Source organism: Mobula birostris, chromosome 31, assembly GCF_030028105.1.
Source record: "Mobula birostris isolate sMobBir1 chromosome 31, sMobBir1.hap1, whole genome shotgun sequence".
Taxonomy (NCBI): Eukaryota; Metazoa; Chordata; class Chondrichthyes; order Myliobatiformes; family Myliobatidae; genus Mobula; species Mobula birostris.
In genome coordinates, this window is record NC_092400.1 from 23,813,723 (window position 1) to 23,841,208 (window position 27,486).

The 27,486-nt window shown below is 44.3% G+C and overlaps 1 protein-coding gene and 1 long non-coding RNA gene across 3 annotated transcripts in view; one reads left to right on the top strand and one right to left on the bottom strand.

Annotated features, from left to right (window-relative positions):
• Positions 1–802: 802 nt before the first annotated feature.
• rasl10a (RAS-like, family 10, member A) lies at positions 803–25,263 on the bottom strand. Of its 2 annotated transcripts, none has more exons than XM_072247760.1 (3): positions 24,727–25,260; positions 6,764–6,888; positions 803–1,191 (listed from the first exon to the last, which is right to left on the bottom strand). In XM_072247760.1, exons 1-3 carry the CDS (start codon positions 24,940–24,942, stop codon positions 921–923), a joined length of 612 nt encoding a protein of 203 aa, XP_072103861.1. In that variant the 5' UTR covers positions 24,943–25,260; the 3' UTR covers positions 803–920. The 2 variants fall into 2 exon arrangements, with proteins under 2 accessions (XP_072103861.1, XP_072103862.1); XM_072247761.1 differs by lacking the exon at positions 803–1,191 and adding an exon at positions 3,591–3,959 and having other exon boundaries at positions 24,727–25,263.
• LOC140190863 (uncharacterized) overlaps positions 7,102–27,486 on the top strand; it is a 96,924-nt gene continuing 76,539 nt past the window's right edge. Inside the window, exon 1 of the long non-coding RNA XR_011883698.1 lies at positions 7,102–7,597. This is a non-coding gene — a long non-coding RNA (uncharacterized lncRNA). The remainder of the gene's footprint in view (positions 7,598–27,486) is intronic.

Here is a 27,486-nt window from a genome sequence, read left to right on the forward strand (position 1 = left end):
TAGAATGGTTTTGTGTTCTCTGGAGTTTAGAACAATGGTCCCCAACCTTTTTTTATGCCATGGACCAATACAATTAAGCAAAGGGTCTGACTTGAGATCGGGAACCCGTGCTGTAGGAGAATAAATTGCAATGCAAAATAATTCATCTGAGAGATGAGAGCTTGGTTCCCAGTAGTTCAAGTGTTAGCACATTCTCAGTTGTTGGCTCTCTCGGGAGAAAGTCAGAAGAACTTGAGGGGTTTGTAATTTTCAACAATCTCAGATGTTGAGGTTGATCGAAGTTTTTGGGCACTTGGGTATTGTGTTCGTTAGTGAGGGATGGTGCAGAGCACACCAGGACACCAGCCTGCAGGATATTCAGCCAAACCCTATTGACAACCCTGCCTGTACTGTATGTGAACTCTTCCCATGAGGGAGTGGCTACCTGAGTGACATCGGAATAACTACAGGTATTGAGGAGTATGGAATGCTTTGAGGAAAGTGGAGATGAGGTGGATCAACTGCAACCTTGCAGAGTGTCAGGAGAGATTGAGAAGGGAGCTACATGACCCACTGCTTTTTCTGATGGGATAATACTGTTCAGAAAAACACACAAGGAAATAGGAGCAGATTTAAATCATTTGAGGTAGATTTACTGTTCTTCAAATTACTGATACTATATCAGGAACCCCCCCCCCCCCGAGTTTAAAAAAAAGTCTCACTCTTAACTGGCTTAAATTTCCTTTTATCTGTATTTGCTAGGGTCCAATTCAATGTGAACTCAACTGATACGACAGAGAAGAAAGCTGAATTCAAAACCATATGAAAAATATTTTCTTTATTCTACAATTTTCTTTTTTGTCCTTAAATAAGTTCATGAAAACTACAGAACGATTATGCTGATTCAGTATAAGAAACGGGAAATACGTACAACCACAGAGTTACATGACAGTGCATCTGTTCCTTTGGAGTGCCCCTTGGATGCAGATAGATGGGTGGATGTGTTTACAGCTTTGGCCCACACTGCTGCTCAGGAGCTCTTTAAAGAGAAGTAAGATATGCCAGTTGTATCTAGCCGAACACTCGATGTAGCCACATTTCCACATCTTCTTCACCAAGACACTTGTACTCCTCCGTGGAGTGAAACGCTGCTTTTGTAGGTCCCTCTTATTTCCAACAACGATAATTGGTACATGCTTTGTGTTCGGCACCCTGGCAAATCATCAGAAATTAGTAAATGCAACGACAGGGGTTCTCAACCTGCAGTCCATGGCATAAAAAAGGTTGGGAACAACAAAACAAGAAAATCTGCAGATGCCGAAAACCCAAAGCAACACACACACAAAATGCTGGGGGAACTGAGCAGGCCAAGCTACATCTATGGAAAAGAGTAAAACAGTCAAGATTTCAGGCTGAGACCCTGATGAAAGGTCCCAGCCCGAAATTTCGAAGGTTGGCAATCGGTGGTCTAAGACCTCTTGTTATCACAGCTCTCAAAAGCTGTTGCATTAATTGAGCACTAGCTGAGATTTGATGGCTGAAATTCCTTTTGAGAAATAGCCTTGCTTTATGGATGTGATTCTAGCTTCTTGAATAATACTGCCATAATCTTTATCAGGTCACTGTCTACACGAAGATGCTGAAATCTGATGGGTTTAACCTTAAAGATCAATTTTTAGACGGAGCTGGCGAGCCCTAATTCGGAGTATTGTGTCCAGTTTTGGTCACCTACCTGCAGGAAAGATGTAAATAAGAGTGAAAGAGTACAGAGAAAATTTACAAGGATGTTGCCAGGACTGGAGGACCTGAGTTATAAGGAAAGACTGAATAGGTTAGGGCTTTATTCCAAAGAATGTAAAACATTGAGGGGAGATTTGATAGAGGTTATACTGTACACAATTGTATGAGTAGTATCGATAGGGTAAATACAAGCAGCCTTTTTCCTGCTACAGTTGGGTGGGACTACAACCCTAGGTCACGGTGAAAGGTGAAAGGTGAAAATTTTAAGGGGAACATGAGGGGAAACTTCTTCACTCAGAGGGTCGTGAGAGTCTGCCAGCACAAGTGGGGTTGATTTCAAGGTTTAGGAGACATTTGGATGGGTACACGGATAGGGAGGACAATGATCCCAGTGCAGGTCGATGGGAGTAGGCAGTTTAAATGGTTCAGCACAGACTAGATGGGCTGAAGGGCCTGTTTCTGTGCTGTACTTTTCTATGACATTATGAGTGGAGGGTGCATGGAATACCCAGCCAGGGTGATGGTAGAGGCAGATACATTAGGGACATTTAAGAAACGTCTGTAGCTATATGAATGATAGAAAATGGAGGCCAATATAGGATGAGTGATTAAGTTAAGTTGGCTGAAGGGTCTGTACTGTGCTGTAATGTTCTAATGTATTCATATACAACTCTGCATCCTTCCCACAAAAAAAGCCATTAATTAACAATGATAACACAGCACCTTTTATATCCTCTGAATGTTCTGACTTTCTTTACAGGCAATGACTTGCATTCAGCCAAATTTTAACATTGAATTTAATAAACATTCCCAAAACAACAATTTTAAAAGATATCTGTTGGGGATAAATGTTAATCAGAACACCTTGACTTTCTTTTCAAGTAACTAGAAGCATTGGCTCTGTTCACCTGTAATTGTTTGGAAGAGCCACTTGGTCATGGATTTGATCTGTAAACGTTTGGGCTTGGGGCCTTGATGCTGGTCAAGTAACCACTGGGATTTGTATGGAAGATGTTCCACTTTGGGTGAAGGAACTTAAGGGACCTGATTAGGGGGATTCCCATTTCGCAGGGAATATGTAACCATTTCCCAGATCCTGTGCAGCCCTGGAAGTTAAGTTGGTGGCACGGTAGTGTAGTGGTTAGCACAATGCTTTAAAATGCAGGTGACCGGGGTTCAATTCCCACTGTTGCCTGTAAGGAGTTTGTACAATCTCCCTTTGGCTTTGCTGGTTTCCTCCAGATGCTCCAGTTTCCTCACCCAGTCCCAGTTGGTCAGTTAATTATTCATTGTAATTGAGGGATTGCTGGGAGGAGAGAAGGGCACGTGCTGTACCTCAATTATTTTTGAAAAATTAAAAAAATTAGTTTATTATTGTCACATACAAGGGAGAAAGATTTGTCTTGCATTCTACTCATATAAATAACTTCATAACAACAGTGCATTGAGGTGTAAACCAAACAGTAAAAGAATGCAGAGTGAAGTGTCACAGTAACAGAGTGCAGTACAGGTAGACAATAAGGTACAGGGTCATAATAAGCGTGGAAGTTTAAGAGTCCATTTTATCATTCTAGGGGACCGTTCAATCGTCTTATGATGGCAGCCCATAAGTTGTTCTTGAGCCTGATGATATGTGCTTTCAGGCCTGTGTATTTTCTGCCCAGTGGGAAGGAGAGAAGAGAGCGGCCAGCCTGTGTGGGGTCTTTGATTACATTAGCTGCTTTACCAAAGCAACAAGAAGTGCAGACAGAGTACCAGTTAGACCATCAGTTTCCTTGGTAGAAGGAGGGGAAGTTACTTGCCTGTAGTAAAGTTGACAATATTGTTTTTTTCCGAAACAGGTAAGAATTTATTAATGGAAAATGCACCACAACTGTTGAAATCCCATGGGTTACATGGTCCTGTCATTCAAGCTGTCAATTTATACCTAGTATGTCATGTTAAATAGATTCTGAGTACAACTTTAGAAAAATCAGTAAATTGTGTTATTAGCTAGGAATGAATAACCTTGTTTTCAATGGGATCTACAGGACATTTATCAATGCCTCTGATCACAAAAATACCAATCACTTGGGCAAAGTGATGTCAGTTTGCAATTTCGATTGGGCAAGAATTGCAGAATAACCTTTGGCAACTTCTGGGTGTACTCCCTCATCAGCAGAATTAGAGCAGGCAGTGTAGGTGGAGCAAGCGGTTGGAACCCTTTTGAATGATCTGCTGTGATGGATAATGGAACCATCCTGGTGATAAGGAAAGTAGGTGTCATCAAACAAAAAGCAAGCAAACACAACATAGTGTTACAGAACCATATAGCACAGAAAAGGGCTGCTGTGGCCAACCAAGTTTACGCCAGCTATTATGTGCATCTACACTAATCTATTTGCCCACACCCTACGCTCCATACCCTATGCCTTGCCTAATTAACCATCTCTTCAACATAGTAATTGTATATGTTTCCACCACCTCCTCTGGTGGTGCGTTCTAGCTATGAATCACTCCAAAGGAATCTCCTCAAATCCCTTTATAAAACTCCTTCCTTTTATCCTAAACCTATGCCCTTATGTTTTTGATACCTGTGGCTCTCCGTCGGGGAATTGAACCCTGGTCTCCTGTGTGACAGGTGGGGATACTAACCTCTATACTAACGGGGATAGTCATTAGTATCCCTTCCCCGGTGGGGAGCATGAATGCAATGCATAACTAAGCACTTTGTTTTTACCACACCCCCATCCATATAGCTAACTAATTGTGCAACCCAATACAATGCAGATACTTGGTATCTGCAATACTCCTACCAGGGAAAACAAAGATTCTTACAGTACATTCCACCTGTGCCTCTCTGTAGTGTTATATACCTCTAACAGGTCATGCCTCTGCCTCCCTTCCTCCAAGGGAAACAACCCAGCCTATCAAATCTTTCCCCATCCAAGTCTTCTCATCCAGGAACCAGCTTTGTGAATCTCCTTTGCCTTCTCTCCAGTGCCACCATACCCTTCCTACAATGTGCATTCCATTTTCCAAGAGTAGTCTAACCAGTAGTTGTAAAGTTGCAACATACGCTCGTTAGGTACATCAGCTCGTTAATGCAAATATCTAATCAGCCAATCATGTGGCTGCAACACAATGCGTAAAAGCATACAGACACGGTCAAGAGGCTCAGTTGTTCAAACCAAACATCACAAAAATGTGATATTTGTGACTTTGTGGAATGATTGCTGGTGCCAGATGGGGTGGTTTGAGTATCTCAGAAACTGTTGATCTCCTGGGATTTTCATGCACTACGGTCTCTAGAGTTCACAGAGGATGCTGCCAAAAACATGAAATATCTAGTGAGCAACAGTTCTGTGGGTGAAAATACCTTGTTAATGAGAGAGATTAGAAGAGAATGGTCAGACTGGTTCAAGGTGACAGTAACTCAAATAGCCACATGTTACAGCAGCATCATGGAGAAGAGCATCTCTGAATGTACAACACAATGAGCCTTAAAGTAGATGGGCTACAACAGCAGAAGAGCACAGTGGGCTCCACTCTACCTAATAAAGTATCCTCTGAGTGAAAACTCCTAGCTTTATGTTCTGTGCTCTAGCCCATGAAGACAAGTATGCTTCACCACCTTATCTACCTCTGTTGTCTCTTCCAGTGAAGAATATAGTTGAACCCCCAAGATCCCCCGTTCAATAACATTCCCCAGTATCTAGCCAACTACTGCCAATGGTCTCTCCATCCAATCTACATTCTGCTGCAGACAACCTTCTTGTCATCCGTAACTGCACCAATTTTTGCGTCATTTGCAATCTTACTCCTACATTCAATTACAGCTACAGAGTGACATGGAAGGAAATTACTTATAAAATTTATGATTCTCATTCACATTCAGCTTCTTATTGTCACTGCCCTGCAGCGTTGTGCCATTATTTTGTTCTTCTCCAAGGACATGAAAGAGAACAACTTTTATTCGTGGGGCCACGCCCAGCCTGGATCTAAGGGGCTCGTCTGGCCCAGGAGCAGATCTCTATGGCACTGTGAACTCTGAACTTCTATTTCCCATAACCCCAGTGCTAAAGGATGCATCCTACATTCTGCTCGATTGCACTTAACACGATACGGGTACTCTCAATGTCGTGCGGGTTAGCAGATTAACTGGCGACTGTAGATACACCCAAGCTTGCAGCTGAGTGGTAGAAGTTAGAGAGGCCGATGAGAGTAAAATGGGATTGGTGCACAATCACTGAATGTCAACGTGGTCTCGTTGCACCGAAGGCCCAGTAGTACTCTTTTGACTTTTCCATATGGAGTACTGTAAGGTAACTACCGAAAGAGAAAGCCCAGGGAACTTCTCATGACTCGATTTCGCCCCCTCGTGGCCAGTTTCAGAACGGCGCTGTCAGCGGCTGGCGAGAAATGGGCAACTCTCGGCAACTAAACCACCGCAGATCCAGAGGACCCGAGCCTGAGGAAGGGTTTCCGCTCCAGGCATCGACTGTTTACTCTTTTCCATAGATCCTGCTGAGTTCCTTCAGCATTTTGTGTGCGTTGCTCTGGATTTCCAGCACCTGCAGATTTTTTCGTGTTTGCGGTCACCCAGTTTGTGGTGTAGAGTTTGACATTGTAAAATAGAGCTCTAAGACCATGGTGAATGCACGTTACTGCTGATCCGTCAGCAACTCAGCAGCTTAAGCAGAAGTAGAACTTATTGGCAATTAAGTTGCCAAAAGCACAAGAAAATCTGCAGATGCTGGAAATCCAAGCAACGCACACACATTCAAAATGCTGGAAGAACTCAGCAGGCCAGGCAACATCTATGGAAAAGAGTAAACAGTCGATGGCCGAGACAGGACCGGGAAAAAAAAAGTTGCTGAAAGAGTTTTCTGAATGGACCAGATTTTAAACGGCTCTTTATCAATTAACAGCCGATAACTTTAAGTTTCTATTCTCTGTCAGATTTGCAGTATTTAATTATTGGATTAACTCACAGAGACACGGGTGGACTGGGTCTAGGGAGCCTCCAGTATGAAAGGTCAGTCCAGAGGAGCACACTGCTTACCTAACTTCTGCGATCTGCTGCCGAATCATTTTGACATACTCGAAACTATCGAAACAGCAGATGTCGTAGACGAGGACGTACGCGTTCGCATTTCGGATCCCTCTGCACCTCGAGTCGGACCACTCCTCCAAAATAAAAAAAACGGACAAAGTGAGTCGACTTTAGCCCTTTCACACATTCCTTATCACTGGCTTTCTCTACTTTTAACGAAGCAATTAGAAACAACCAATTGCAAGCTGACGCACAATAAAAATATTAAGTATTTTTAATTTTGTTGACGCTAAGTTTGCTCTTTCCTTTGAGAGTGCCTGCCTGTCCTTCCGTCAGCAGAAAGCAAGCTTGTCACGGTCTATTAGTACCGAGGTTGCCGGCCACTTAAGTGCTGTTTCACTCGCCTCTACAACGCACTCCACCCCACCCCAGTCACCAACGGAACGTTAATGTTATAGAGAGGGTCGCAGGGTGGGGCTGCGAGGAATGCCCGAAACACATTTTGACTGGAAGTGTACGCATAAAGACCCCTCACTCGCCGATGTGGCTGCGGGGAACTGAACATCAGCGGCCGAATTTATCAAGTGCTTCCTTCCGTATTGCGGGCGGTGATAAAGCTGGTCGGGGACTTGTTGGCCATTTATTAAGCACTTGCGGAGTTTCCCCTGAATCAAAGTGATAAAAATAAAGAAGCGGCGGCAGGGGGAAGAGCTGGGAGTAGGTCTGGCAGTACAGAACAATTGGACGTTATCTGAGTCACCCAAAATGCAGAAGAAAAAGTGGACAGCGAATATCTGTTTCCCCAGAGTTGAAATGTCAAATTCCAGAGGGCATGGATTGAAGGTGAGTGTGGGGGGGGGGGGGTAGGTTCAAAGGAGGACGTGAGGATTAAGTTCTTCACTCAGAGAGTGGTTAATGCCTGGAATGCGCTACTTGGTGTGGTGGTAGAAGCAAATACATTCGAGGCTTTTGCGAGGCGTTCTGACAGGCAGACGGATGTAAGAAAGATGGAGGGATAGAGACTTGATGAAGGTGGGACCAGTGTTTCGGTGTTTTTGATTTGCTTTTTAGGTGGTTCAGCACAACTTTGCGGCCGCAAGGTCCTGTTCCTGTTCTAAACATAGACACTACAGCAAGTTACAGGCCCTTCGGCCCACAATGTTGTGCTGATCCATTTTCTTTGTTCCTCGTTAAGAGTGGAAGAAGTACATTTTAACATTAGGCAAGGCGGGGGGGGGGGTGTTAGTGGAGTTAAGGGTGGGTTATTTTTCTCCGGACCTGGGTATTCTTGACAAAGCCAGAGTTTATTGCCCCTCAGTGGTTCTCTGAGCCATTTCAAAAGCAATGAAGAGTCAACCCCATTCTCTGGCTCTGGGGTAACATGTGTGGCAAGCCCGCATGACACAGTGGACCCCCCTCCCCCAAAGGACATTAGTTGGGCTCCCCGACTTGGATAGTTATGTCGCTTCCATTCTTAACGTCAGCCTTTTAGCGACAATTTATTTGGTTAATTCATTGCCGCAGACGACTGTGGAGACCACGTCAAAGCAGAGGCTAATAGGTTCTTCATTAATAAGGGTGTTGAAGGTTATGGGGACAAGGCAGGAGAATGGGGTTAAGAGGGATAATAAATCAGCCATGATGAAATGGTGGGGCAGGCTCGATGGCCCGAGTGGCCTAATTCTGCTCCTATGTCTTATCGTCTTAACTCCCCTTCCGTCATGGCCGAATTTGCACTCTATTAAGCAAATAATCAACCAGACTTCTGAATTACTCAGAATGCAAGCGTAGCCCAATCAAAAACAATGACAGGAAGGGCCACCATGTCTGGTAACAGTGGGTTTCTCCACCAGGACAACTGCCATGATAGACCATGCATGTTAGCCTAGTGGTTAGCACAACGCTTTACAGTCCTAGCAACCCGGGTTCAATTCCCGTCGCTGCCTGTAAGGAGTCTGTACAATCTTCCTGTGACTGCGTGGGTTTCCTCTGGGTGCTCTGGTTTCCTCCCACAGTCCAAAGACTGGTCGATAGGTTAATTGGTTATTGTAAATTGTCCCGTGATTAGGCTAGGGTTAAATCAGGGGTTGCTAGGCAACATGGTTCAAAGGGCCAGAGGGCATATTTCGCACTGTAAATAAATAAATCAGTGAATACCCATGGGCATTTCCTGTGTTGATTTTCATGAGGCATTTAATAAGATCTTTTTTAAAAATCACAGATAATTAACTGTATGTTCGTATTGAGTAATGTCTTTATGCATTGATAATTAACCAATAACAAGGGAACTGAAATTCTGCTTTATGAAATTTGACAAATTATGTTATCCAAGGATCTGTACTAGCACTTCAATAATTATTGATTGGGCCAAAGGAATAAAAAGCAACACACACACAAAACGCTGGAGGAACTCAGCAGGTCAGGCAGCAGCTGTGGAAATGCATAACCAGTCCGCGTTTTGGGCCAAGTCCCTTCTTCAGGACCGAGAAGGAAAGGGGAAGATGCCAGAGTGAAAAGGTGGAGGGAGGGGGAAGGAGGGTAGCTGGAAGGTGACAGGTGAAGCCAGGCGGGTGGGAAAGGTCAAGGGCTGGAGAGAAGGAATCTGATAGAAGGGGAGAGTGGACAATAGGAGAAAGGGAAGGGGGGAACGCAAGGGAAGTGATAGGCAGGTGAGAAGAGGTAAATGGTCAGAGTGGGAAGGGGAGAGGAGGAATATTTTTTTAAACAGAAAGGAAAAATTGATATTCATGCCATCAGGTTAGAAGCTACCCAGTTGGAATACAAGGTGCTGCTCGTCCACCCCACGGGTGGCCTCATCTTGGCACAAGAGGAGACCATGGATCAACAAGTCCATAGGAAATGTTTGGAGGCAAAGTTATTGTGTGCAAGTGAGGGCAGGGGGAACAGTGAGGCAAATGTACAAGGGTGTCCAAAGTTACACACCCTATAGCCAGTTCGTATAGCCACAGTATATTCTGGCTACTTGTAACCATTTCGCCCCTTCTGAAGAATGAAGGGGTGATCTCATTGAAACCTATTGAATGTTCAAAGGTCTTGATAGTGTGGATGTAGAGAGGATGATTCCTATGGTGGGGGAGTGTAAAACCAGAGGACACAGCCTCAGAATAGAGGGACGTCCATTTAGAATGACGATATGGAGGAATTTCTTTAGCCAGAAGTTGGTAAATCTGTGGAATTTGTTGCCACAGGTGGCTGTGGAGGCCAACTCATTGGGCATATTTAAGGCAAAGGTTGATAGATTCTTGATTAGTCAGCGCGTGAAGGGATACGGGGAGAAGGCAGGAGATTGGGGCTGAGAGGGAAAATGGATCAGCCATGTTGAAATGGCGGAGCAGATTTGATGGGCCAAGTGGCCTAATTCTGCTCCTATATCTATGGATTTAGCCAAAAACCTGAAAATCTGTATTAACATTGTGAATTCATTGCACAAATTCAAATCACCACTTCCACAGTTGGGAGGACTTAAAAACAACCCTAAAATGCAGTTGTCCAAGCTAATCTGAAATTTATTCTGGGTACAGTTGTTAATTGTGCAGATTTACATTTAACACCAGTAATACCCTACAACATAGAAGATTGAGGGGAGGTTTGATGGAGGTATACAAAATTATGAGGGGTATAGATAGGGAAAATGCAAGCAGGCTTTTTCCACTGAGGTTGGGTGGGACAACCACTGGAGGTCATGGGTTAAGGGTGAAAGGTAAGAAGTTTAAGGGGAACATGAGGGGAAACTTCTTCACTCACAGGGTGGTAAGTGGAGAATGAGCTGGCAGCACAAGTGGTGGATGTGATTTTGATTTCAATATTTAACAGAAGTTTGAACGGGTACATGGATGGTAGGGGTATGGAGGGCTATGGTGTCGGTGCAGGCTGATGGAAATAGTTTAAAATGGTTTTGGCATGAACTAGATGGGCTACAGGGTCTACTTCTGTGCTGTAGCTCCAAGAGTGATACAGATTGCTGATTCTTTTGTACCTAATTTTAATCACTGGGTAAAATTTATGTGGCAAGAGCTCATATATCATTTTCTGATAATATCTGAGAGCTGTCCCATGAGACCCAAGAGGTAATTGCTTTGACTTTTGATGCAACCTTTTCCTTAGCAACAGTTGAACACCGAGTTTTCTGCATCTTAATCTCCCAGAATCAGGAAGGAGGTTGGGATCACAAGTGGCCAGTATAAAGAACACTGGATTTTTTAAAATATAGGACCACCACTGTGTATAATTATTAGGCAAAGGTAATTTCTGGGAATAAATACTTACTCTTCAAAGGAAATCAGGAGTGATAATTTGAAAAGATGTTTATATTAACCATAGACCTGTCCTGAATCAGAAAGGCTGGGTACAGGCCAACTCGTGGCAGCAGGGTCCAGGCCCTAAAGTATATCAAAGCAACTGAACCAGACGTTTGGACGATTTAAGCACCGGGCCAGATTGAAAAGGTCAGGGTGATAGGATTGGAGGCAAGGGATGGGCTGTTCCAGTTTGCTGCTCCACTCTGTGCTGAACCGAGGGTCTATGGACAAGACTGTCTCTGTGAACTTCAGTTCAGAATACGATTTGCTTGCATTTATTGTTTGCATAATTTTTTTTTACCTCTCTGCACATTGGGTGTTTGACAGTCTTTTTTTAAAAAATGGGGTTTTATTTGGGTTTCTTTGCGTCGTGGCTGCCTGTTAGGAGACAAATCTCAAGGTTGTATCATGTATACATACTTTGATAGTAAATATACTTAGAAATTTGAATGTTCTTCTGTCTCCTCGTAAAAATCAAAGGGGAAGCAGAAATAGAACTGATACATTTAGAAGTATTGGTAACTGTGATAGGGCATGAACAAAGTGCCTAACTTTATTAGTGAGGCGTAATTTTTCTCAGTAGATGTTATGAGCTTTACTTTAATATGCTCGTGACCATGATCACAGATGAAGAAAAAGAACATAATAAAGGAATAGCATTTTGCTAGCCTCCTTCCTAAGAGTCAGTGCTTACTTCACAAGTGTCGGTCTGCTGGAGTGTGAAAATAAAACCCAACACAACCAGGACTGCTCCAATGTGTGGCCAAGGACATAGGTCTATCTGATACCCCAGATTCAGGGTAGCTTCTGTGGGTCCCAGATTGTGCCCTTTACCCACCTTCTCCAATCAGACCCCTGCCAACCCTCGGTTAATGCAGGTTCCCTCCTGGCTTCTCCAGTAACATACAGCGTCTCCTCTGAAGACAGCACACACGTCACTAGCCAGCAATGAAGCCAACCAAGGGTGATGTGTAAACGCACCCTCCAAGAGCTGGATGAACTTGATCCAACCTGTACCCAAAGATTTATGAACTTTGTCACATCCAACTGGGCAAGTACTGTTGGGTCCCGTCTGTCTCCGCTCTGTATCAAAGCCAAGAAGACACATCTGACGTGTAACTGTTATATCCCATGCAATGATGAATTACAAAGGATGTATAATCCTAATGATTGTGAGAGTTTGACTGGAATTGGAATGGGTAGCTGTCTCTGGAACCATGTTTAAAATTAACAGGTCCACCACTTCAAATGGAAATTTTTCTCAAAGGGCTACAAGTCTTTGAAACTTCTCTTCCTCAAAGAAGTAAAGTCTTTGAATATTTTAAAGGCAGAAACAGAAAGAATTGAAATCCATTAGGGGTTAAAGGTTAGTGGGGAGGAGGACTGGGTATATAAATCTGAGCCATAATCGTATTAAATGATTCTGCTCCTGCTCCTTATTGATTTGTTGAGATACCGCGTGGAATCACTCTTTCCAGCCCTTTGAGCCCTGCAACCTCTGATTTAACGCTAGTCTAATCGAGGACAATTTACAATGACCAATTAGCCTACCAACTTCAGACTGTGGGAGGAATACGTGGTCACGGGGAGAAGATGCAAACTGCTTACTGAGAATTCATCTGTTCCACGGTGTGTTCCATGTTGCTTTGTGTTTGACTGGAGATTTAGATTGTTTCATAAAATCAAACAATTATCCTTCTTTTGTAAGCACTAAATCTACGGCATGCGATGCACAGTGCGTTTCTTCTGTGTGTAGTAGGGTTTCATAGGGAACAAAATAGATTAGTTCATGGTATCAGTTCAAACAGATCGGAAGAAACAGAGTGAAGAAGAAGCAATACCTAATGAAGAAAACCGAAATGGTTGGCAAAACTCAGCAGGCCAGTTCATCAACCTGAAATTATTTGAGTGCAATAATCAGATTCAATTTAAGAATATGAAAAATCCACAATTTTGTACAGCAATTAATTTGTCATACAACACCAGTGGTTGGAGGGAAAAGGAATTTGAGAGTTAGGTTAAATACACTCAACATTATACGTTTTGGGAATGATAAGATCTCAAATAAGTGGATCAAAATCTGGAAGCCTATGAGACTGAGTATTCAAAGCAATATATTTCAAGTTTTAGACTAATAGCCAATAAACCATTGAAGAAAACTTTGTTGTTAACATGACCATATTGCATATTTTGGAGGGAGTATGTATTTAATAAGGAATGTGAAGATCAAATACTACAATACATTGCAGAAATTGTGATGTTCAGGCCACATTATAGGCACTGTATAGATTCACTAGGACAATTCATCGACAAATGAAGCTAGAGACTTAAGATGCTAGGGCTATTGTCACCAGATTATTCAGATAAGACTTTTAATTAATAAATATAGAAAATATGAGGGTGAACCCCGTCATTGAGTAATTGCGTAAAAGAGGTAATAGCAAATTGCCAGCTTGGTTTACAACCCATGACATTTCTTTCCTTTGAGAAAGGAGAGGAACAGTGATTTTTCTTTAATCTGAAATATTTACGTTATGGAATGCTTTACAATGTCAAGATGTTGAGGTCAAGAAATGGCATGCTATCTTTTTAGAAAAAAGCAGATATTCTTATAAAATGGGGAATATTCAGATTATTGGGTGGCGGGGTGGAAATACATCTCTGCCAAAGGAGGTGTAAGGCACTCCTCCACTCCGCTAGCCTGCAGGTCACTCTTAGGCAAGGTGTAGCACCTGCTTAGCCCCCCGATCAGGGTCACGTGAAGCCACGGAAGCAAATGGTGGATGGTCGCATCAGCAGCTGGTGCACATCACAAGTCCTGGTTATGTGAGCACTGACAACAGGCTGGGTTATTGATAACGGCTGGGATCACCCGCCCTGTAAGGACGCTGCCCACAAAAAAGGTGGTGGCAAACCACTTCTGTAGAAAAATCAGCCAAGGATGAGGGTGGTCATGGAAAGACCTTGATCCCCCACGTCATACAACAAGGCGCATAATGATGAGTCGGGTAATGGAAGAGTTAGGTCATAGAAGTGGCTTGCAATTCAATTTATATAGGACAGACAGCGAGCTTAATAGATCCTTTTTGTTTTATAACTTTTAAGTACCAAAGAGATTTACTAAGTATTTAACATTTTGATTTTGACAGTGCTGAGAGTATTGGATGATGTTGGTTTTAAGAAAAAATCAATCTATCATGTCATTGGATTAGCTATCATCTGCTTTCATAATTCTGATTGTTCCAGTAGCTCGAATGTGGCACAGCAGCTGTAACTGAGAGAGACCACATGGGCGGGTATCCATGTCTGGTATTCAATGAATACCATTATTTCTGATGATAGAACATAATCCCTGCAAAATATTTCATTTCATTAATGTTAGGTTCTAGATGCATGCAATGTCATTCAGAGTAAAAATCAATCATCCAAATGAATGCCTTTTAAGATAACGTGGCTTCCCCTCGGAGGCTTCTTAAGCTGTTACAGTATTCGCATAATGCCAGCTTACCATTAGAGTTTCAACATAAATGGTCAGTTTCAAGGCATTCTTTCCTTGTTCACACACCAAGACCAATAAGCTACATCAAACCTCCTGGAAATCCATTATACATCAGGGGATAGTGTAGAGGCAGGATTTGATATTTATGGTAGAGAAAAGAGTTCAATCAAATGCCATTGAAGAATAAAATAATCACTGAGCTCCCGGGACACAGGGAGATTTAGCGTCACTTTAGTATAAAGGCACCGAAATCGTTGTTTAATTAAATCCATTACATGGCTGTAATAAATGCAAAAATACGTAGAGAAGGAGCTATGCTCCTTTTTTGTCAAAGAAAATTCTTCATTTTACAATCGCTGTTGTCCACATGAATTGCAGCAATCAGAACACACTGTTAGCTCTTTCAGGGAAAAAAAATGAATTCCAACAGAGCAGGAAAACAAAAACAAATAATGTAGTGGGAATAAAAAAAAGCACCAAAATTGATCAAATGGAGATGAGCTGCAGGAACTGCAAGCATCATTTTACCACCAGTAACACCTCTGTAATACTGCTTATCCTAACACGGGAAGGTAGAATTGTAGAATATCACTAAAATATGCCACTCATAGATTCATGCTATACTTAGTGGTCACTTTATTAGCTATGCCTGCTCATTAATGCAAATATCTAATCAATCATGTGACTGCAACATAAAGCATAAAAGCATGCAGACATGGTCAAGAGGTTCCATTGTTGTTCTGACCAAACATCAGAATGGGGGAGAAATGTGATTCAAGTGACTTTGACCATGGAATGATTTTTGGTGCCAGATGGGGTGGTTTGAGCATCTCAGAATCTGCTGGTCTCCTGGGACTTTCACACACAGCAGTCTCTGGAGTTTACAGGGAGGGGTGAAAAAAGCAAAGAACACCCAGTGAGCGCCTTGTCAATTGAGAGAAATCAGAGGACAACGGTCAGGCTGCTTCAAGCTGACAGGAAGGTGACAGTAACTCAAATAACCACTGTTACAACAGTGGTGTGCTGAAAAGCACCTCTGAACGCACAACATATTGAACCTTGAAGTGGATGGAGCACAGTAGCAGAAGACCACAAACAAACACTCTGCAGCTACTTTATTAGGTACAGGAGGTATCTAATAAAGTGGCCACTGAGTGTATATGGAACTGGTCCTGCTGCCCAACTCATCCAAATATTGCCCAGCGAGCTAGTACCACCAGCTTGCGTTAGGCTCTCAGCTGTCCAAACCTCTCCTATCCATGCGCTCAACTATCTGCCTTTTAAATGTTGTTAATCTGCCAGCCTCAACTCATTCCAAATACACAACACCCCTCTTTCCCTCTCACTCGATGCTGATGGAGGAAGGTCCCTGCGTTTGAACGGTCTCTCTCTCTCTCTCTCTCTCTCTCTCGTCCAATGCTGTTGGAAGATGGTGTCAGAGTTCTGGGCCTCGGGCAACATTTAATCGACGGGGTTTGCGGATTGGACTCTGTAGTTCACGTTATGATGTGTTTGTGGTTTCTGATCGCTCTTTTTTTTGTCCGATTTTGACTGGAGTAGCCTGCAGGTAACGAACAACATCGCTCTAGATTGAAGTGAACTTAGCTGCCTGGACACTTTTGATGACTTTGTGGGTTGGTGTTTCTAAACTCTGTGTTTATTGATCATTTTTTGTTTGTGCTTTGGGGATTGGTGTTTTTCTTTGACGGATTCCATTGTTTCCTCGTTTCCTGGCTGTCTGTGGGAAGAATCTCAGGGTTGTAAACTGCATATGTACTTTGATAATAAATGTACTTTGAATCTCGTGTCTCCGATGTCCCTCCAAACCTCTCACCTCTAATCTTAAACATCTGCCCTTTTGATCTTTGCACCACCTCCTTGAGAGAAAGACAACATGTTTTTTCCCTGTCTCTGCCCCTCATGATCAAAAATTCCGCTATCAGGTCATCCCTCGATCCTACGTTCCAGTGAATAAAGTCCAAGTCCACGCGATCACTCAGGGCCCCCAAGCCCAGGCATCATCCTGGTAAATTTTTTCTGCACTCTTGCTAGTTTAATAGCACGGTAGCGTAGTGGTTAGCACAACCCTTTACAGTACAGGTGACCCGGGTTCAAATCCTGCCGTTGTCTGTAAGGAGTTTATACGTTCTCCCCGTGACCCTGTGGGTTTCCTCCAGGAGCTCCAGTTTCCTCCCAAAGTCCAGATCAAATCAAGTTTAATTTTCATTCAAACCTTACATGCTTACAGCTGAACGAGACAGCGTCCCTCTGGGGCCAAAGGTGCAAAAGCACACAGTGCATTCAAAATAGCGAGAAAGGAAAAAAAGGACATGGTCACATCAGGAAACACATTTTTAGTCCAGGACCCTGAGCAACGAATCCCACAGGTTGATGGTTCCCGGCAGTCCAGCCTGTAATTCCACCGATCCCACGCTGTAGGGGAGCACCGGCAGGAGAGGCTAACCCCAGCCAAGCCTGGACGCCACGCTACAATTCAAGCCCTCGGCTTGGGGCCAAGTCCTCGCTACAACCGAGGTGACATTGCTGCCTCGCCGCCTGTCTTTCCACCAAACAAGGGAGGCTGGACTGCAGCAATCACTGTCCAAAAGGAACGTCCGAGGCAGTCACTCGCAGTTTCGCTACACGCTGCCTTCGTGCCAGTGGGAAGGCTCCAACTCCAGTGCCTCCGAGTAGCAGGCAGCAGCATGGCCAACTCTTCCGAACCCAGTCCAGCTCCCCCTGCAGCCTGATGGCCCAATTCGACTCCCTTGGCCCAACAGGCGGACTCCACTCTCTCGGCCTGACGGTCTGAATTGACCCCCCCTCGGCCCAATGGCCGACTCGCCTTCCTCAGCCCGACGGCCAAACTTGACTCTCTTGGCCCGACCTGACTCTCTGAGACTGAACCGCCGGCCAGCTCTTACAACACCCCAGCTGGCTGCTCTGAACAATGAGCAGCTCACTGATGAGGTAGATGCGTTGTACACGTAGTTATCGAGTCAAGACTAGTCATAGTATGTATAAAAGCACATTTAGCAAAGAGAAAAGCACCTTTGTTTAGCTCCCTGAGACGCCGCTGCATGTATATGCACCATCATCTTACTGGAAGTCAAAACCACAGACGTACCGGTTGGTAGGTTAATTGGTCATCGCAAATTGTCCCGTGATTAGGCTCATTAAATTGAGGAGTTGCTGGGTGGCGCAGCTTGAAGAGCCTGTTCCATGTTGTATATCAATCAATAAATAAATAATTTTGTGGTAACTTAAAGCACATGTGAACAATAACCTTAGAAAATTACAGACACGGAATCACTGTATTACTAAGGACTGTTTAAAATGGACAAATCTTCCCATGATCAACTTGATCTTGCCCATAGCTTAATTGTGTTTCTATTATTCTAAGCTTTTGAAAACCAGAACGTGTAAAAAAAAATCCATAATCATCTTGCGAGCAGAAAACATCCTTTCTGCAATAATACCTAGAGTCAAGTGCCATTAAACTACTTCTGCAATTGAATAGTGAAGAGGTAGTTAGTATTCCATTTCTAAACTTGAATAGATAATGCTGAACTAACAGTGGTTTTTATGCAAATCTACGTGGGAATACTCATCACCATTTTTTCCGGCTGCCAGGCTTTTGAGAAAGCCAGTGGAATGAAGTCCCACAAGGTACAATGTTGGTTTATGATCCACAAAATGCATTGCTCTTGGTCTCCTAGCAACACACACAAAATGCTGGAGGAACTCAGCAGGCCAGGCAGCATCTGTGGAAAAGAGTACAGTCGACGTTTCAGGCCGAGAATCTTCACCAGGGCTGGAGAAAAAGGGTGAGAAGTTGGGGTAAGAAGGTGGGGAGAGGGGAGGAAGAAATACAAGGCAGTAGGTGATAGGTGAAACTGGGGGGGGAAGGGGTGCAATAAAGTTGATTGGTGAAAGAGATAAAGGGCTAGAGAAGGGGGAATCTGACAGGAGAGGACAGAAGGTCATAGAAGAAAGAAAAGGGGGAGGAGCACCAGAGGGAAGTGATGGGCAAGTAAGGAGATAAGGTAGGACAGGGGAATGGGGATGGGGAATGGTGGGTAGGCCATTACCAGAAGTTCAAGAAATCGTGCCATCAGGTTGGAGGCTCCCCAAACGGAATACAAGGTGTTGTTGCTCCTCCAACCTGAGTGTGGCCTCATCCACGGCAGTGGACTGACATGTCGGAATGGGAATGAGAGGTGGAATTAAAATCGGTGGCCACTGGGAAATCTCACCTAGGTGCTCGGCAAAGCAGTCTCCCAATCTACGTCGGGTCTCACCAATATACAGGAGGCCACACCGGGAGCACCAGATATAGCAGAGGACCCCAACAGACTCACAGGTGGAGTGTCGCCTTACCTGGAGGGACTGTTTAGGGCCCTGAATGGTAGTGAGGGAGGAGGTGTAGCACTTGTTTTGCTTACAAGGGAGGTCAGTGGGAAGGGACGAGTAGAGAAGGAAGTGGCGTAGGGAGCGATCCATGCAGAAAGCAGAAAGTGAGGGGGGGGTGGAGGGAAAGATGTGTTTGGTGGTGGAACCCCATTGGAGATGGCGGAGGTTATGGAGAATTATGAGATGGACGAGGAGGCAGGTGGGGTGGTAGGCTTGTTTGTCTCATGGTACACTTCTGGTCACCCTGTTGTTAAGATGGAGAGAGTACAAAAAAGATTTAGACCATAAGATATAGGAGCAGAATTAGGCCATCTGGCCCATCGAGTCTGCTCTGCCATTTCATCATGGCTGATCCATTTTCCCTCTCAGCTCCGATCTCCTGCCTTCTCCCCATATTCCTTCATGCCCTGACTAATCAAGGAGCTATCAACCTCTGCCCTAAACATACCCAATGACTTGGCCTCCACAGCCACCTGTGGGAATGAATTCCAGATTCACCACTTTGCAGCGAAAGAGGACTAAATGGACGCCCCTCTATTCAGAGGCCGTGTCCTCTGGTCTTAGACTCCCCCAGCATAGGAAACATCCTCTCCACATCCACTCTATTGAGGCCTTTCAACATTCAGTAGGTTTCAATGGTGTCACCCCTCATTCTTCAGAATGACCTGGATGTTGCCAGGATTTGAAGAATGAGTTACAGAGAGAGGTTGGGCAAGCTAGAACTACATTCCTCGGAAAGTAGGAGACTGAGGGGTGTATAAAATTTTTCGGGGCATATATAGGGCGAACACACACAAGGAAAGGAACAAAAGAGTAGAGGGTATTGCTTTTAAGCTGAGAGGGAAAAGATTTAAAAGGAACACAAGAGGCAACCATATCACAGAGTGCTGCACATAAATGGAGTAGCTGCCAGAAAGATAGGTGAGGCAGTTAAAATAATAAGACATCTGGATAAATATAGGCTAGGAATAGTTCAGAATCTGGTTTAAAAATCACTGGCATGTGTTGTGAGATTTGTTGACTTTCAGCAGCAGTACAATGCAATACATAATAATAGAAAACTGCATAAACTACAGTAAATATATATATTTGAAAAGTTAATTAAATAGTGCAAAAGAGGAAAGAAAGTGAGGTAGTGTTCATGGGTTCAATGTCCAATTAGGAATCGTATGGCAGAGGGGAAGAAGCTGTTCCTGAATCATTGAGTGTGTGCCTTCAGGCTTCTGTACCTCCTCCCTGGTGGTAGCAATGAGAAGAGGGCATGTCCCGGGTGGTGGGGGTCCTTAATGATCGATGCCGTCTTTTTGAGGCATCGCTCCTTGAAGATATCCCGAAGGAAGATATGGGGCCCAAACGCGGACAAATGGGATTATTTTAGGCAGGCTCTTTGGTCAGCCTGGACGATTTTGGGCAGAAGAGCTGGGTTTTGTTCTGTGTCACTGTATGACTCTGTAAGATATGTGAAAAGAGACACACGTAGTGAATAATAATATTTTTTTTTGCAAAATGTCTGATTACTTCCATGCTCTTTAACTGTATTTATTAATGTCAGGTAATATTACAAGCAAGCAACTAAAACACCCCAATTCAACACTAATATTCGATTGTGTGTGTGTTTTAATACTTAATATTACAATGCAAAATACTGTTCTCCTTCCAGAATATTTCATTAGCACAGGCCCATTTTCCTTTTACACTTCACAACAGGAACAAGCAGATTATGTGGCTGAGAGCTGGTGAAAATTTCTAACATAAAGGTACCATAAACTACCATAAACAACACTGTCAACATCTTTATTTGCACAAGGCAGAAAAATTAAACACATTGTGTTGAAGCCATCCAAGGCCTTGAGCACACAACAGACGTTCCACACTTTCAGCTGAGCCATCACACAAAAATGCTTTTAACTGCACAGTCAGACCAATAAAGTTGCAGAGATAGGAGTTGCTTATTAGCTGTCTGATGAGCGATTTAGCATTAGTAATGGCATATTCCAATTGGCTGCACTGATGCGGTTTCCAGGTAGATTTATTTGCTAACGGTTCAGCTTTTCAAATATCTTGTAATTTCTTTATCACGTTGTGAAGGGACTGAGTTAGTACTTTTGGGGCAAAAACATTCCCACTTTTGACAGTAATTCTTAGAATTATGAACAAGTAACTAACTGCTTAGAAGCAAGCCAATCAACCCAATTGGTTATTGCTGGCATTCATGCTCCATTTGAGCCTCCCATCACTCCTATGTATCAAACCTCATCACCAAAGCCTGCTTTTCCTTTCTCCTCATGTTGATTTATGCTAATTGTCGCAACTGCTTTGCGTTTGCGCCTTCAGTAGTCTCACCATTCTCTGGATAAAGAGATGTTGCCTGAAATAGACAATAGACAATAGGTGCAGGAGTAGGCCATTCAGCCCTTCGAGCCAGCACTGCATTCACTGTGATCATGGCTGATCATCCACAATCAGTACCCTTTTCCTGCCTTCTCCTCATATCCCTTCACTCCGCTATCTTTAAGAGCTCTTTAGAATCCAGAGAATTGGCCTCCACTGCCTTCTGAGGCAGAGCATTCCACAGAACCACAACCCTCTGTGTGAAAAAGTTTTTCCTCAACTCCATTCTAAATGGTCTACCCCTTATTCTTAAACTGTGGCCTCTGGTTCTGGACTCCCCCAACATCAGGAACATGTTTCCTGCCTCTAGCTTGTCCAATCCCTTAATAATCTTATATGTTTCAATCAGATCCCCTGTCAGCCTTCTAAATTCCAGTGTGTACAAGCCCAGTCGCTCCAATCTTTCAACATATGACAGTCCTGCCATCCCAGGAATTAACCTCGTGACCCTATGCTGCACTCCCTCAATAGCTAGAATGTCCTTCCTCAAATTTGGAGAGCAAAACTGCACACAATACAAATCTCTGTGTTTATTAAAGCCTATTTTATATTTAGAGTCAAAGAAAGATACATCATCGAAACAAGCCATTTGACACAACTCATCCATGTGGATCAGCTGGCATCCTTCTGTAGCAATCCCATCTCCCAGTGGTTGGTCCATTGCCTTTTACACCTGGACAATTCAGCAGCTCATCTAGATACCTTTTAAATACTGTCTGGTACTCAACTTCAACCATTCTCTCAAGCAGTGCATTCCAGGCAATGACCATGGAGTCATAGAGCACAACAGCACAGAAACTTCTCAAGTCCTGGTCACTTTCAGGGTGAAGAAGGACCCCTTCATGTTCCCTCTAAATCTCTTACCCTTCACTCTAAATTGCAGTCCTCTAGTTTTATCTTTCTCTGATATGGGGAAAGGTTTCTTGCAGCCTTGCCTACTTGTACAACAGAGAATTTTGTCTACCTCATACAGGTAGCGTAGAGGTTAGCATGACACTTTATAGTACAGCCAACCCGGGTTCACTTCCCGCCACTGCCTGTAAGCAGTTTGTATGTTCTCCCCATGACCACGTGGGTTTCCTCCAGGTGCTCTGGTTTCCTCCCACAGTCCAAAGTCGTACCGGTTAATCGGTCATTCTCAATTGTCTTAACCCTCTTAACCCTCATGTGTGGGCATGTGGCCAAGTGGTTAAGGCATTGGACTAGTGACCTGAAGGTCGTGAGTTCGAGCCCCAGCTGAGGCAACGTGTTGTGTCCTTGAGCAAGGCACTTAATCACACATTGCTCTGCGACGACACCGGTGCCAAGCTGTATGGGTCCTAACGCCCTTCCCTTGGACAACATTGGTGTCGTGGAGAGGGGAGACTTGCAGCATGGGCAACTGCTGGTCTTCCATACAGTCTTGCCCAGGCCTGCGCCCTGGAGAGTGAAGACTTTCCAGGCGCAGATCCATGGTCTCGCAAGACTAACAGATGCCTTTAAACTTAACCCTCCTAACTTGTCCTCTGCTCAAGAGAAAACAGCCATACCTCCTCCTATCTCTCCTTATAACTGAACTGCCCTGTCTCAGAAAACACCCTGGTGAAACTCCTTTGCCCTGCTGTCACATCATTTCTAAAGCATGGTGACCAGAACTGCACATGATACTCCAGCCGAGTTCTGACCAAGATCTTATAAAGTTGGAGCATAACTTCTCTCTTCAGTATTCAGTGCACCTTCTAGTGAAGACCAGTATTCTATAGGCCTTCCTGGCTACGTTATCCATAGACTTAAACTTCAAAGTTCCTCTGTTCTCCCTAGGACCTTATTATTCATGCCCTAGACACATTACTACTCCCAGAAGTTTGTAGTCATTGGTATTACTTCTCACTGTAGGCATCTCCTGAACCCTTTTTGTAATCTTAAATCCCCCTGATGAGCTCAGTTTACTCTTCACTGGAGAATTAAGCAGTGGCTCCTTCAGAAAAGTGTGTACAGAGCCCCAGTACACCGTGCTATGTGAGCAAGATGATAAACGAAAATTAAACTTTGTGTAAGTATCTTGACCAATTTACTAGCACTTGAAATCAGTAGAGACTTTATTAGGTCCCTCCTGTACCTAATAATGTGGCCACACAGTGTGTGTTCTGGTCTCCTGCTGCTGTAGCCCGTCCACTCCAAGCTTTGGCATGTTGTGTGTTCAGAGATGCTCTTCTGCAACACGTGGTGACTCTAGTTACGGTTGCCTTCCTGTCAGCTTGAACCAGTCTGGCCATTCTCCTCTGACCTCCCTCATTAGCAAGGCAACTTTGCCCACAGAACTGCCGCCCACTGGATTTTAGTTTTTGTTTTTTTTTCTCTGTAAACTCTAGTGCAGGGGTTCCCAACCGGTGTTTTTTATGCCAAGGACCAATGGACCAATACCAATACCATTAAGCAAGAGGTCCGTGGCCCCCAGGTCGGAAACTCTGCTCTAGAGACTTGCGTGTGAACATCCCAGGAGGTCAGTACTTTCTGAGATACTCAAACCACCCTGTCTGGCACCAACAATCATTCCACAGTCACAGTCACTAAGATCACTGTTCTTCCCCATTCTAATGTTTGGTCTGAACAACAACCGAACCTCTTGACCAGGTCTGCACGCGTTTTTATTTTGCACTGAACGGCTGCCACACGGTTGTCTGCTTAGATGTTTGCATTACCAAGCAGGTGTACCTAATAAAGTGGCCACTGAACAGTTTAACCATCACATATCACATCTGCAGTCCCCGTGATAGAGGGGACCTAAAGGTTATTCACTGTATCTCGTTTTCCGTGACAGATGTTTTGCCTTCATAAACTTAATGGAGCTGATAATAACTCTCAGTTTCCACCAGATAAACCCAATAGACGATGTATATTGGACTCACTTCAAAAAATGCTATTATAATCTTTTTCTCCCCCCACGATAGGGGATGACAATGTAGCGTCCGAACATCGACTAGAAAGGCAAGAGTACGCAATTCCCCGCCAGAGATAAAAATTCACTCCCACCCGGGTTTTGTCTGACAGTCACTCGAGTCAAACCACGAATCAACCGCCCTTCCTTTTGTTTATATTTAATGGCAGTCGCATCAAGTAGATTTTACTCAAAATCATTTCGTGATATACACAGACTAAATCAGATGGAAATTGTTCGATCTGTTCCATAAACCGGTGGACGTTCACCGCACGGGTTACCAGGTTCTTCTCGCATTTCCCTTACTCCAGGATTAAAAACAAAACTTGGGGCGAAACCGGTAAAAGCCCAATTGGCGGAGAAGGTGAGAAGTTTGAGGGAATAACGATCACAGTGAGAGATGGGGGGAAAGCGCAAGCTGTTTCTTCCTTACCTGAGCGCCGGTCGTTGGAAAAGCTGGGATGTGCGGCATATCCACGATCTTCAAGTCGTACATGGTATCATCCAGGATCACCGAGGGTCTGTGAACGTACTTGCGAGTTGTGGGGGTGTACACTTGACTGAAATCGTTGTAAAGAAATTGCCGGATTATGGCCGTTTTACCCACTCCAGGGGAACCAAGCACGACGATTGTAAAGGTGCCGACCATTCCGACATCTCTCTCTCTCTCTCTCTCTCGGGGGATTCTGGCAATCAGACTGAATTAGACAGGACCGCTCGGAGCTCAGAATGTGGACTGTGGACTGCGGACGCCGCTGCTCTTTCCCCTTTGCGCCGGAGTCTCTTACGAGATCATACAAAATTTCTCAGTCCTCTGCAAAGCGTTCTAAGTCCGGCGAGGGGATGGATCGAAGGAGTTTACCAAAGTTGGGGCTCCCTTTAACCCTTTTAGCTCCGTGGCCCAGGAGTGGAGCCGACAAATTTGAGGGCTCCCTTTAACCCCTTAGCTCCGTGTCCCAGGAGTGGAGCCGTTTCCTGCCCTCGAGAAGAGCTGCTCGCCGCTCCATTTCCAAACTGGTCTGCGGAGGGTGAGGTTGTCCCAATTCCCTCCCTCCTCACCGAGGCTCCGTTCTTGGGCTCTCCGTAACCGCCACCTCCAAAATCCAATGGGTCTTAAGCCGTGTGTGAAATGACTTCAACCAATACGCGGGAACTTTAGCCCCAATCTGCTGAGTGGGAAGACTAGCCAAAGTGCTTTACAAAGAATTGTAGAAAAGGCGATGGCTCATTTCCATGCAGTAAGCTCCCACAAACAGAAAAGCGACATGAACTAGATGATAAACACAAGGGATTCTGCAGATGCTGGAAATGCAGAGTAACACGCACAACATGGTGGAGGAATTCAGCAGATCAGGCAGCATTTATGAAGAGGAACAAGGAGTCGGCGTTTCGATCCTGTTGAAGGGTCTCGACCCGAAACGTCGACTCTTTGTTTCTTTCTATAGATGCTGCCTGACCTGCCGAGTTCCTCCAGCAATTTGTATGCACAAGATGCTCTGAGCGATAAATATTAGCCAGGATGACTAGAATCAATTCACTCTCCTTCGTTATGTATGCAATACTCCAGCTGGGACCTAACCAGAGTTCTATAAAGTTGCAATATAACCCCTTAACTTTATAGAACTCTGGTTAGGTCCCAGCTGGAGTATTGCATACATTTCTGGCCGCCCCACTATAGGAAGGACGTTGAGGCTTTGGAGAGGGTGCAGAGGAGCTTTATCAGGATGCTGCCTGGTTTAGAGGGCATGTGCTATCATGAGAGGCTGGACAAACGGGTTGTTTTCTCTGGAGCAGTGGAGGCTGAGGAGAGATCTGATAGAGGTTTATATGATTATGAGAGGCAAAGACAGAGTAGACAGGGAGAATCTTTTTCTCAGGATAGAAATGTCGAACACCAGAGGGCAAGCATTGAAGGTGAGAGAGGCTAGTTTCAAAGTGGATGTGAAGGGTAAGTTTTTTTACTCAGGGAGTTGTGAATGCCTGATGCACTGCCTGGTATTGTCATAAGGGGGTGGCTGGGAACAGAAAGACACAGACACTGAAGTACCAGGGACAGGACTAGGATACAGGGTGAGGGCTACAACATGGGCACGAAAACCAGGAACCCAGTATAGGACTGGACAAGAGAGCTAGGAGCCCGGGCTTGGACTCCGAGCCAGAGACTGGACAAGGACCCAGAACCTGGGTCTTGCCTCTGGCTCTGACCCCAGAACTAGACAAGGACATGACTTGGCTTCAGGCAAGGAAACAGAAGGCAGGGGAGGGATACAAGGAGTAAGAACAAGAACAATCCAGCACCCTGCCCTGGTCTCTGGAGGTATTTATGCAGCCAGCCCCAACGAGAATCAGCTGCCTCAATTAGTGCTCAACAGGAACAGAAACAGGGTAGACAGGAAAACCTGGAGCAAGGGTCGATGGACCGGACCGTGAACCGGAATGCAGGCTTCACGGACTAGACCATGACAGGTATAGTGGTAGAGGCAAACACATTAGAGGCTTTTAAGAGATGTTTAGCTAGGCACATGAATATGAGAAAGACAGAGGGATAGGGACATTGTGTATGTATGAAGGATTAGTTTTTAGGGTTTTAATCTACTTTTTAGCTGGTTCAGCACAACATTATTGTCCAAAGGCTCTGCTCCCATACTGGAGTGTTTATGTTCTATGTTCTATCTCATCTGAAATAAACTAACTATTAAATGATTCTACTTACAACATGGTGCAATTTTGTCAATTTAGTAAGCGCCTCTTCTACCCATTCTTCTGGCCATTTCCTCATTACTGATTAAGTGTTAGCATGGTGCATTTCAAGAAAAAGATCCCTGGTTATCCAAAACCGGATGAAATATTTTCCTGGCACAGAGACTAGAATCCTTCCGTTTTTAAAGATCACACATTGGGTCATAAACACGAGAGATCCTGCAGATGCTGGAAATCTCAAGCGACACACATACACACACAATGCTGGAGCTCAGCAAGTCAGGCAGCATCTATACAAGGGAATAAACAGTCAACTTTCTAGCCCAAAACATCAACTGTTCAGTCCCCTCCATAGATGTTGCCTGACTTGCTCAGTTCATTGGGGTCATGTCTGTAGCAAGCAGGGTCATCTGTAATTACACACTCTTATCCCGACCTGATTTAAAACTGGTTAGATATCAGAACACCCTGTCTTCTCACATTAACACTCAAC